Here is a 12,245-nt window from a genome sequence, read left to right as displayed (position 1 = left end):
TTTTTGACAATGGGGAAGATTGTCCTTCTTTTGTTGCTGAGGAGTCCTCTTATTCTTGCTACCCTCTTTTGAAATCCTTGTTGAAACTTTCTTTTACCTTTGTCCTCTGAGGCCTGAGTGGAATTCCCCACTTCAACTTTTTGAACTGCTGCTGGCCTAACTAGAATTACCAATCACCAACTTGGGTTTCTCCATCCGCCTCTCCTTATTCACAATAATCTCTGCCCTCAATGCTCGTTCCAAGGCCTCACATAAGTCTGAGGAGGTTGACCACCCTCTATAACAATCCGGGCAATTTTGGGTGTAGTCCATTATAAATCTCTCTAACCGCACTGTTGAGTACTCACCATAGTAGGAGCAAAACGGCTAGGATTGAACATTGTAGCATACTCTCTAACGTCTATTACCTCTTCAATTCCGTGAACTCTTGAGTTTTCACGGATAACATGTCTGCCGACCGTATTCTGCTTCAATGCCTTTTAAATTCATTCCAGAAAGATTACTCGTCCCATAGGATTCTCCATTAGCTTCCACCATACCCGAGCATTCCCTCTCAAACAATAGGAAGCATAGCGACTTTTTCCTGATCACTCATGGAACAAGGCCATGGCCCGATCGACAGTCTCTAGCCACCCTCTGTTACCCGCCGATCGTTTGAACCACTGAACTCTGGAGGTTGGTGCTTTTGAGAAAGATTATAGATTGGTTCCACTTGTCCAGAAGGTGTAGCACCCATCGGCATAACTGTTCCAGTTACTGGAGGTGGAACTGTTATTTGGAGCTGTGGCTGAACTACTGGAGCTGAGGGATTGTGTTCACTTGGTTACTTAACCCTCCGATCACCCTCCTAAAGCCCAGTAATGGCTGTCTGAATCACCTGTTGATTGCAGCCTCATCCAAACAGAAGCATTGGGCAACTAGCTGGTCCCTATAGGGCACACTGGTAGTCGGTGCTACTACTGGCCCTATCCTGCTTCTAATATTCTCCTCGCCCCTCCTATTAACCTTCGTGGACGCCTCGTAGCCATACCCTTCTCACACAAATTTCAATCAACATTAGCTAAGTCTATTCACTAAACAAGTAAAGAAAATACTTACAGCAATCGGCTGGAGAGAGTATCTTGGGGACCGCATGAGAATGATACTTCCATTACTTATAAACACCATTTCCAGCATCAATTAAATTAAAATCCTATAACAATTAACAAAACATCATTCAAACGCCCAAAATCACGCTCTGATACCAAATGTAAACCCCTCCCTAGCCGGGCGTATTTCCTAAGTATCCCTTGGCCATTGAACCGAAAACCACGCCTAGGAAAGAAGTTTTTTTAAATCCTATTTAAAGAATAAACTTGTAGTTTAAAACATATATATAGATATATGTTTTTATTATTTTTTCTTAACTATATAAGTTCATTGTAATCATCAAAAAATATATTCCTTTCTTGGAGTAAATTATGAAATCCATAGTAATACTTACTAGAACATACACACTTTTATAAAATTTACTAGCAATTTTGATTTCCTTTGTTAATACAACATTACTCCATTATAGAACATGGACATAATTAATACATTATGAGATATAACATAATTACTATACTAAAATTAGCAAAACCATTCAATAGTCATCATTAAAGCATCCCCTCACGCTCATAGCGTCCCTTGGAATTCTCTCCCAGCTTCATGCCTTAATCCGTACCTGCAAACATTTTAAAACATTCGTGGTGAGCGCTAATCGCTCAGTAGGAATATGGCCATTTTAAACAATTAAGGTTCATTATACAAGTAAATTACTTAGGACTTTACCTACCTACAAAATATGACCTTCATTCTTAACATAACAAGTTCATAAAACATATCATACACTTTGGACTTTTTTCATAAACATAAGTCATAACATAATCATACATAATATAACATAGAACATATATGCTTATGAAATATCATGTACATGGCATGCTTATTTCTTTTGTCTTTATACTTGATGGTTCATTGTCTTTGTTATCCGATCGGATTCATTAAACCATTACCTGTTCTTGGTCGTCACCTCAAAGGACTCATGGTTTCCATAAGAATTCCATTCCTCTGATCTTGGTTTATACCTCAAGAGACTCATGGAATTCATTCTTTAACATTTCATAAATTCTTCATAAGACAACTAATAAGCTATATGCATTACCATTAGAATGCAAACATATGGACTAACATATTCCATGCTCAATCATACTATATTCTCCTACTAAACTTCTAACTTAATTCATTTAATTTCTCATACAATACAAGAATTTCAGTAGTAAATATTATTCAGGGGTTTACTAGAATTAGAAACAAATGGGAATTTCTTAAAAGTGGTGCCATACAGTTCGTTACTTTCAAGCAATTTTTCCATTATCTTCTAATTCGAATTTATTTTTGGCCAAAACATAAACGTTTTTTAGGTCTGTTTCTCAAATTTTAACACTTCAAGAATCAACTCAATCAGACTTCTATAACTTCAGTTAGGACTGATTCAGTGAGCATGTCACGTAAGTCTTAAAATAGCCAAATCCGAATTCTATTCATTTTAACCATGTCACCTTCATTTGCACATTCATATTATTTGCCATATCATTCTAAGTATAAAAGGCCATGAAAACCTCCCTTTTTACAGAACCAAAAAGTGCCAAAACATCGTCCAACTACAAATCTCTTATTGACAAATCATCCTCCATATGCACACAACACCAATCAACACACCCATTTAACAACTCTAACCAAACTTAGCATCACACTCATATTAACATAAAAAATGTAAGTTTTATAACCCTAGGTGTTATCAATTGTAGTCATAAGGGAATTTTTTCCTTACCTTAGTATTCAAAGCATAAAGATACTCCTCCTTGGCTCCAAAATTTCACCTTTCTACCTTCCACACACAACCACTATGTTTCTCTTTTAACCAAAAATTCAGAAAAACTAGGGTTTTGAAACTCACCTTTAACCCTGAATTGAAGTTCTTTAAGGTGGATGGTGATCTCCTTTGAAAATCAACTTAAAATCCTAAGAAAATTGAGAATAAGCTTGGATTAGGTCTTTTATGGTGGATTTGAGAGATGAAGAGAAGATGATATTTTGGGGTCCAAGGCCGACTACTCTCTTTTTAACCTTGTAAATACATCCATTGATACTCTAATGTGATTGGTCAATAAAAGTTAGATATAAAGGTCATTTGGCATAAATTTTTTCATATAAGGGCGTTTTGGTCATTCTACACACACAACATAAGATAAGTACTCATTTAATGCCATTTGACTTCTTTAAAACACTTAACCTAAGTAATTCTACTAGGCAAATGACTAATTTACCCTTGGTGCACTTGTATGGACACTTAAATCATATGTTTTTGTATAAAAGACCATTATACCCTTGGTTACCGTTTATGCCATTTAACCTTATCAATCATTTTATAACCTTCTACCCTCATTTCTCTTCAATGACATCATCCTTTACTTTATAATGGCGACATCCGAAATACATAAATTGACCATTTTACCCTTCCATTCAAAAAAGAAATTACTTGAAAGTAATTTATACCTAAGTCATTGGAATAATAACGCGGGGTTTACATTCCACCCGTTTCGACACATAATCAACAACCACTAAGATGCACAGATTTCCATATGAATTTGGGAAAGGGCCCATGAAGTCAATCCCCCACACGTCGAAAAGTTCAACGACTTTACTCAACGGCATCTCATCTCTCCTTGAAATATTTCCACTCTGTTAACATTGGTCACATTCCTGAACCCACTGTAAAGCGTCCTTGAATAGAGTTGGCCAAAAGAATAAATATTGAAGGACCTTTACTACTGTTCTAGTTCTTCCAAAGTGACCACCAACTTCCTTCTCATGGCAATGCCTTAAAATACTCTCCATCTCCTCTTCCAGGACACACCTTCGCATCATCCGATCTGCACAGTGTTTATACAAAAATGATTCTTCCAAGAAATAGAATTTCAAGTCAGAGAAAAATTTCTTGTTCTACTGGAAAGTCATGCCATTTGGAAGCACTCTCGATGATAAGTAATTTGCAATATCTGCATACCAAGGTGCTTCTTCAACTCTTATCAGTTTCTCATCCGGGAATGTCTCCTTGATTTGAGTTTCCTTTTCACTTCCCTGGGCTGGTCGTTCAATCCTTGATAGATGATCTGCCACCACATTTTCTGACCCCTTTTTGTCTCGGATTTCTAATTCGAACTCTTGCAGTAGTAGGATCCATCTTATTAGCTTGGGTTTTGCTTCTTGTTTTGCCAGTAAGTGCTTGAGTGTTGAATGGTCTATGTAGACAATCACCTTTGCACCTAGCAAATAAGACCGAAATTTGTCAAATGCAAAAATGAAGGCTAAAAGCTCTTTTTCAATAGTGGTGTAATTCAACTGTGCATCAGTTAGTGTCCTGCTAGCATACTGAATTACATGCAAAACCTTATTCTTTTGTTGTCCTAAAACCACTCCAAATGCAAAATCACTAGCATCACACATCAATTAAAATGGGAGTTTTCTTAAGAGTTTGAAAAGCATGCATGCATTCTTCATTGAAATCAAAAGAGGCATCTTTAATCAACAAATTACAAAGAGGTTTAGAGATTTTGGAGAAATCCTTTATACATTTTCTATAAAACCCTGCATGCCCCAAGAAGCTTCGGATTGCCTTGACGTTTGCAGGTGGTGGTAGCTTCTCAATCACTTCTGTTTTGGCTCGATCCACTTCAATTCCATCCTTTGAAATTCGGTGACTGAGTACTATTCCTTCTTGAACCATGAAGTGACACTTCTCCCAGTTGAGTACTAGATTTGTATCTTGACATCGCTGCAAAACAAAGGAAAGGTAAGACAGGCAATTATCAAAAGAAGAACCAAAAACAGATAAGTCATCCATGAAGACTTCTATGAACCGCTACACCATGTCACCGAAAATCGACATCATGCATCACTAGAATGTGGCCTGTGCATTGTACAACCCAAAAGGTATCCTTCAGTAAGCAAAGGTGCCATAAGGGCAAGTGAATGTCATCTTCTCTTGATCTTCAGGAGCAATGGCAATCTGATTATAGCCTGAAAAGCCATCCAAGAAACAATAATAAGCATGCCCTTCAAGTCTTTCCAACATTTGATCAATGAAAGGAAGCGGAAAATGATCCTTTCTTGTTGCTTCATTCAGCTTTCTGTAGTCGATGCACACCCTCTAACCCATAACTGTCCTAGTCGATATCAGTTCATTGCTTTCTTTCTTTATTACTATGATACCTCATTTCTTTGGAACCACTTACACAGGGCTCACCCAAGGACTATCTTAAATAGGGTAGATTATGCCTGCATCTAAGAGTTTCACCACTTCCTTTCTCACCACTTCCTTCATAGAAGGATTCAATCTCCGTTACGGTTGCACCCTAGGCTTGACATCATCTTCCATGAGTATCTTGTGCATACAAAGAGATGAAGAAATGCCTTTAATGTCAGAAATGGTCCATCCAATCGCTGATTTATGCTCTTGTAATACTCGAACCAACCTCTCTTCCTCCACTTTACTCAGCTTTGCATTGATGATCACCGGAAAGCGTTCTGATTAACCAAGATACACATATTTAAGGTGAGATGGTAAAGGCTTCAGTTCAAGCTTTAGAGGTTCTTTTGTTTTTACCTTTTCCTTCTCTTTTTAGATGTCAAAATCTGGATCTTGGTTTGTGTCTATCGGTTGAAGTGCTTCCAATAACCTACCACACTCATTCTTCTTCGGCTCTTCCACATTGATTGTTTTGGATTGGGCAATGCAAACTTCTAGAGGTAGATGAGGGGTGTTCTCTTTGATTGTATCCGCTACAAGTCTATCCACCAAATCCACACTAAAACATGAATCTGATTCTGATGGAAATTTCATTACCTCGAATACATTAAAAGTCACCGTTCCATCTTGGACCCTTAGGATCAACTTCCCTTCTTGTACATCAATTAAGGCTTTCCCGGTAGCAAGAAATGATCGTCCTAAGATGAAAGGAATTTCCTTGTCTTCTTCCATATCCAACACAACAAAGTCTGCCGAAAAAATGACTTTGTCCACCTTAACTAGTACATCTTCAACAATGCCCCTTGGATGCTTAATGGATCGATCTACAAGCTGCAAAGATACAGTTGTAGGCTTCACTTCACCAATTCCTAATCTCCTGGAAATAGAAAAAGGCATTAAATTAATACTCGCACCCAAAACACACAAAACTCTATCAAATGCAATATTTCCTATAACATAAGGGATACTGAAACTCCTTGGATCTTTGAGTTTTAGAGGTTGCTTCTTCTGTAGAATGGCGTTGCACTCCTCCGTAAGAATCAATGTTTCCTCATCTTCCAACTTTCTCTTGTTTGCTAGAATTTCCTTGAGGAACTTAGCGTAGCTTGGCATTTGCAAAAGGAATGTTAATATACAGTTTTTTAAATACCTCAAGGAATTTTGTGAACTGCTTATCCTGATTTTTCTTTTTGAGCCTCTGAGGAAAAGGCAGAGGAGGGGTATGATGTGCTAACTCTGGCGGTATCTTAGGAAATGGCAATTTTTCCTTCTTCTATCTTGGCATCTCTTCCCTTTTTGGTTCTTCTCCTCTAAGATTTTTTGACTCTTCCTCAACAATGATTTCTTCTTCGACTTCTTCATCGGACTCTTCCCTTTCTTTTGGTAGGTTCTCTTCTTTTCCTCTTTGTTCAACCTCTTCCAAGATTGCTCCAATTCTTAAAGTTATTGCATTTGCTTGTTCACATGGATTTGTCACTGTGTTACTTGTTAGGGAACCTTGAGGTCGCTCATTCAACTTTTCAGCTATTTGACCCATTTGCACTTCCAAGTTTCGAATCGATGCCCCTTGGTTTCTGAAATTCGCCCTCATCTCACTCATAAAACCTATGGTCTCTTGCATGAACTTCCCGAACATATCCTCCAATTTCGAAACTCTTTGATCCCCTGGTTGATTATTCACCCCTACTTGATTGTTTGGCACTGTTCTTTGATTCCATTGATTATTCTGATTGCCCCAAGATAAGTTTGGATGATTTCTGCAACCAAGATTGTACGTGTTAGAGAAAGGATTGTTTTGTTATCTTTGATTCCCAGCCAAATAATTGACTTGTTCTGATGATGAGGATGCTGAAGCAAAATTATTTCCCACTTGGCATTCAATGCTTGCATGGTTACCTGCACAAAAATCACATGTTACTTGAGGTGTTTGAATTGAATTTACTTACATACCTCCTAATTTTTTCTGAAGTGCTATCAGTTGGGCTGAAATGGCCGTGTAGGCATCTACTTCATGAATACCCATAGCCTTCTTCAAATGAATTCTTTCATTGGGTCTCTGGTAGTTGTTACTTGCTAGGACTTTAAGTAACTCATACGCTTCTTCAGGTGTCTTGTTTTGTAATGCTCCTCCAGATGCTGCATCCACCATTGTTTGCACATTTGTTAGCAACCCATTATAGAAAGTTTGGACTTGCATCCAAACAGGCAAACGATGGTGTGGACACTTTCTCAATAGTTCCTTATATCTCTCCGATACTTCATAAAGTGACTCATTCTCTTCCTGTAGAAATGATGTGATATCATTTCTTATCTTTGCAGATTTCGCTGAAGGGAAGTATTTAGTCAGGAACCTTTGTGCCAATTCATTCCAGGTTGTGATTGTTCCTGCTGGTAGTGCCATTAACCATCCCTTTGCTTTATCCCTCAATGAAAAGGGGAATAATCTTAACTTGATGGCATCATCTGACACTCCATTTGCCTTGAATGTGTCGCAAATCTCTAGGAAGTTTGCAATGTGTGAATTTGGATCTTCCATTGCATTTCCCTAAATTGTACCGACTGTTGGATCATTTGGATGATTGTCGGCTTTATTTCAAAATCTTGCACTGGTGGTCTAGTGATACTTGGACCACTACCACTACCGAAGGGTACTGAAAATTCCCTCAAAGTTCTGGTTTCAGCCATCTCAATGACTATTGCCTCTCGTTCTCTTCTCTCTCTAATAAGTCTTCTTACGGTTCTTTTAATCTCAGGATCAATGGGAACCACTGGATATTGTTTCGCTCTTTGCATAAACTACACAAGATCACAAATGAATGAAAAGAAACACAAAATTAAACTAAAACTAACTAAAACAAAAATAAAACTCCAATCTAGTGAAAACTAGAAAACTTCAATATTAACACTAAATCAATCCTCGTCAATGGCGCCAAAAACTTGATGCCTGTTTCTTACAACATGCAAAAATAGCAAGTATACTAGGCGCAAAAAGTAATAAAGTGATGAAAAGAATATCATTCGCACGAGGATTGCGTGTTAAGTACGAATTTTCCTAATTTTGTAACTAGTTGAAGAAAATAAAGATTTTTGGATTTGCGGGAGACAAAAACAAAAATTAACAAAAGATAAATAACTTAAATTAAAATTCTAACAAATTAAGAAAATATCAACTGATTACGAAAATATCAATTCAAGACAAAGAGGTTAGGGTTTGACTTCACTAAGTTACTCTGATTCAATTTGCGGTTGATGTTGCTATTAAACTCACATGCGAGGATTATAAACCGAATTCCCTAAGTTGTAAAACATACTTTCTCAAGCTATATTTTCCTACTGATTCCTATTAAGCTTCCGCACCTAACAAAATGAAGATTAATAGTTCAAAGTCTTTAAAGCTAAATGGAACCCTAAAGTGATTTCATAAATCTCCGAACCTATCTCTAGCATTCATTAATCTATGTATTTACTCTAAGAGGCTAACACATGAATCAGTTCTCAGTCTCATCATGCTCAACATTTAATTCAATTTCATTAAGAACAAGAATAAATACAAAGTCCAATGTAGTAGAACATAAAAACAACATCTAAAATAGATTAAACCATTGTAATCAAAGTTAGGTCAAAACCCTAACCCAAAAGTGGATTAGTTCATATTTAAATTTAAGAAATTCAGACAATAAACTATAAGTAAAGAATTCAACATACTAAAACAGTAAGAAGAGAATGAAATCTTCCCTAAATGAAGACCCAAAATTGGTCCAACCTCCAATTTCTTCCTCTTCTTCTCTCAAAATCCGAACCTCCTCTAAAATGAGCTAAGGCTTTCTTAAATAGTTGGCCAAAACCCGAGGATTCTAATGCAATACATTTAAAACGCAATGTTTTAATAAACAGAAGAATTGCAGTTTTCGTCGTGGCATCGAATTGAAATCTCGCTAAACCATCTGACCCGAGGCTAACTTTCCGCGGTAGAGAATTATCTTCATCGTGTCAAACTTTGCTCATCTTTTCTAAAATTACCAAACTACCCTCCGCTTGAATCTTTGATCTTCGTGATCCCCGATAGGAACAAGCTTCACAATGCTTCCACTCCGCATCAGAATTTCCCTGATTCCTAAATTTCTCTTGATTCCGGGTCCAGAAACTCAATTTCTCTCAGTTTTGCTCCAACTGCATGTTTTGGCCTGAAACGTAAAATATATGAGTTTAAGTTGCAATTCAGGCACAAAATGACTTAAGAAGTATCCAAAATCCTACCAAAAAGTATAGAAAAACAATATAATCGTAGGATTATCAATAGCCTGTGTCCAATTCTATTATTGGAATAATTTAGCAAGATTACGAATTTAATTATTGAAGTTAATATTAATATTTGTATTAATATTTAACTAAATAATTAAATTGGGACCTATGTGTAATTCCACCTAAGTTTGGGTTATTGCTAAACTTTAGGGGTGGAATGGATATTTGCCTTTTCTATGTAAAGAAAAGGATGAATAGGTTTTGACATATTCATCCATTATTTAGCCGTGGGTGAAAGAAAAATTTGAGAGAAAATTCTTCTTCTCTTCTCTTCTCTTCTTCACTTCATCCTTCCAAACCTTGAATCCTTAAAGCCAAGGATTGGTTCTACCAAAATCAATCTGTGGTCTCTATTGTACTGTCTTCGTGTGGACGACGTGAGTTTGATTCTACATTTGGATTGGTAGCGAGACTGTGTTCAGAGATATTGATGGAGCCTCCAAACGCTGGTATGATCTGATCCTTGCTTGGATTTGTGTTATTTCAATTTAAGCATGTAAAATATATACATATCAGACCTTAATCTTGGGTTCATCAGAGTAATCAATGGGAAAATTTTTGTTTTTCGCTACATTTAACCAGTCGATTTACTAACAACTAAATACTTTTCTAGGGATCCAATGTAGCCTAATAAGAAGGTTTTATGTCTTTATTAATTCTATTTGTTTTATCAATCCATTTCAATTCTAGTTTTATTCATTGTCCTTTATTCAATCTTTAATTGATGTTATTGCTTGATCACCTTTAATATTAATTAACTGATTGCGTGAGACAAGGTTAGACTATACGCCCTAGCTAGTCTTGTGTTAAAGTTACTAGGTTAATCCCGAACACCTTACGGTAATACATTAATTAGGTGAGTGCGAACCCTAGAAATTGGATTGAGGTAACAATAGTTTGACAGTTGACATAAAACTAGATTATTATGGTGAAATTGGATACCTGGGTTTTAGTTCATTGGTTTTTAAATTAGTTTTTATTGGTGTCATTTAGGATCAGTCAATAGTAGTTAATTTCTATTTTCTTCTTACATATAGTTTTAATCACTAGTTCTTTAATTTGCTTGATTTTATTTGTTTAATTAAGGCATAGTTTATTAGGATTAACTGAGTGCTTACAAATCTCTGTGGGATCGACCCTGGCATGTGCACACTATATTGCAGTTGTGATTCATATACTTGCAAGGATTTAAATTATTCATTAGGCCTCATGCCACAAGACGCATTTTCATGGGGTATCAAATGCTGACAAAAGGGTATAGCCTCTACAATCTAGAGCAACAGAAGTTTCTGATCAGTCGTGATGTGGTATTTCACGAAGAGATTTTTCCATTCATTCATCTTGGCAAAGAAACTACTTCAGACTTACTCACTCCAGCCTGTGCTACAGTTGATCCTGAACCATCCACAAGAGCTCCTCTCACACTAGTCCCAATTCCAGAATATCAACCTATTATGATAGTTGACAATTCTACATCAGAGTAACCAATTGAAGATGCCACAAATGATACGCTACCAACACCCACCATCACAGTCAATGATTCCTCCAACGATTGCATCCCTGATTGCCTGGTTCTACCCAACACTAAACCAATACATGTCAGACGATCCTCCACAATTTCCAGACCACCTGCCTGGACTACTGATTACATTTGTTCCAACACCACAGGTATTGTATTTGCATATATCAATTTTGACCGCTTGTCTACTAAGCACAGGGCATATATGAGCAGCATTTCTATAGACAGAGAGCCTTCCTCTTATTCAGATGTCGTCCACCATCCACAATGGCATCTTGTTATGTTCGTTGAACTAATGCTCTTGCTACAAATCACACTTGGGATCTGCTTGCTCAACCCCATCACCGGAAACCCATTAGTTGCAAATGGGTATACAAAATCAAATACCGAGCAGATGGTTTAGTGGAATGGTACAAATGGGTGCCAAAAACTTGATGCATGTTTAATTCAAATGCATATTTAGCAAGTGCACTAGTTGCAAAAAGTAATAAAGTGATAAGTAGAGTATCGTTCCCATGAAGATAGTGTTACTAAGCACCAATTTTTCTAGTTTAAGTCTTAATTGAAGTAACAATAAATTGGATTGATGGAAAATTAACAAACTAAATACAAATTAAAAAATATAGATGAATGATAATGAAATTAAAGCAAAACCCAACAACTTAACTAATTAAACAATGCTAAAAAATGCTATGGTGTTGATTTCACCTAGATACGCTAAGCCAAATCATAGAATCTATTACCCAAGTTCTAATTCCTTGATTGAAAATAGAATTCCCTAAGTTGTTTGGTACTCCTTCTTAGGTTATACCACCCCAACTATTCCTATTAACCTTTCGAACCCAAAAATTGAAGTTTAGTAGTTCAAGGTCTCTTAAGCTTTGTGGAAATCTATCTAGATTTCATAGATCACGTTTATCTATCTCTAGTTTTCTCCCAATAAATGGTATTCATCCCAAGAAGCACATATCACAAATCACTTCTCAGTCTCATTGTGAACAACACATATTTGAATGGTGATCAAGCATCTAAAAGTCATTAAGCAAAGAGATAAACACTCAATCATGAAATTAAAACCTAAGTAAATCAATT

General features: G+C 36.6%; 1 protein-coding gene and 1 non-coding gene across 2 annotated transcripts; one reads left to right on the top strand and one right to left on the bottom strand.

Annotated features, from left to right (window-relative positions):
• Positions 1 to 5,023: 5,023 nt before the first annotated feature.
• On the bottom strand, positions 5,024 to 6,445 carry LOC116142824. Its single transcript, XM_031428237.1, has 3 exons — positions 6,258 to 6,445; positions 5,767 to 6,209; positions 5,024 to 5,103 (listed from the first exon to the last, which is right to left on the bottom strand). Exons 1-3 carry the CDS (start codon positions 6,443 to 6,445, stop codon positions 5,024 to 5,026), a joined length of 711 nt encoding a protein of 236 aa, XP_031284097.1.
• Positions 6,446 to 7,539: 1,094 nt separating this feature from the next.
• On the top strand, positions 7,540 to 7,646 carry LOC116142841. Its single transcript, XR_004130052.1, has one exon. It is a non-coding gene; the product is annotated as a small nucleolar RNA R71 (small nucleolar RNA).
• Positions 7,647 to 12,245: the final 4,599 nt, after the last annotated feature.

Source organism: Pistacia vera, unplaced genomic scaffold (genome assembly GCF_008641045.1).
Source record: "Pistacia vera cultivar Batoury unplaced genomic scaffold, PisVer_v2 Contig1131, whole genome shotgun sequence".
NCBI classification, from domain to species: Eukaryota; Viridiplantae; Streptophyta; class Magnoliopsida; order Sapindales; family Anacardiaceae; genus Pistacia; species Pistacia vera.
The sequence above is the reverse complement of the archived record's forward strand: the minus strand, read 5'-3'. Positions and strand labels throughout refer to the sequence as shown.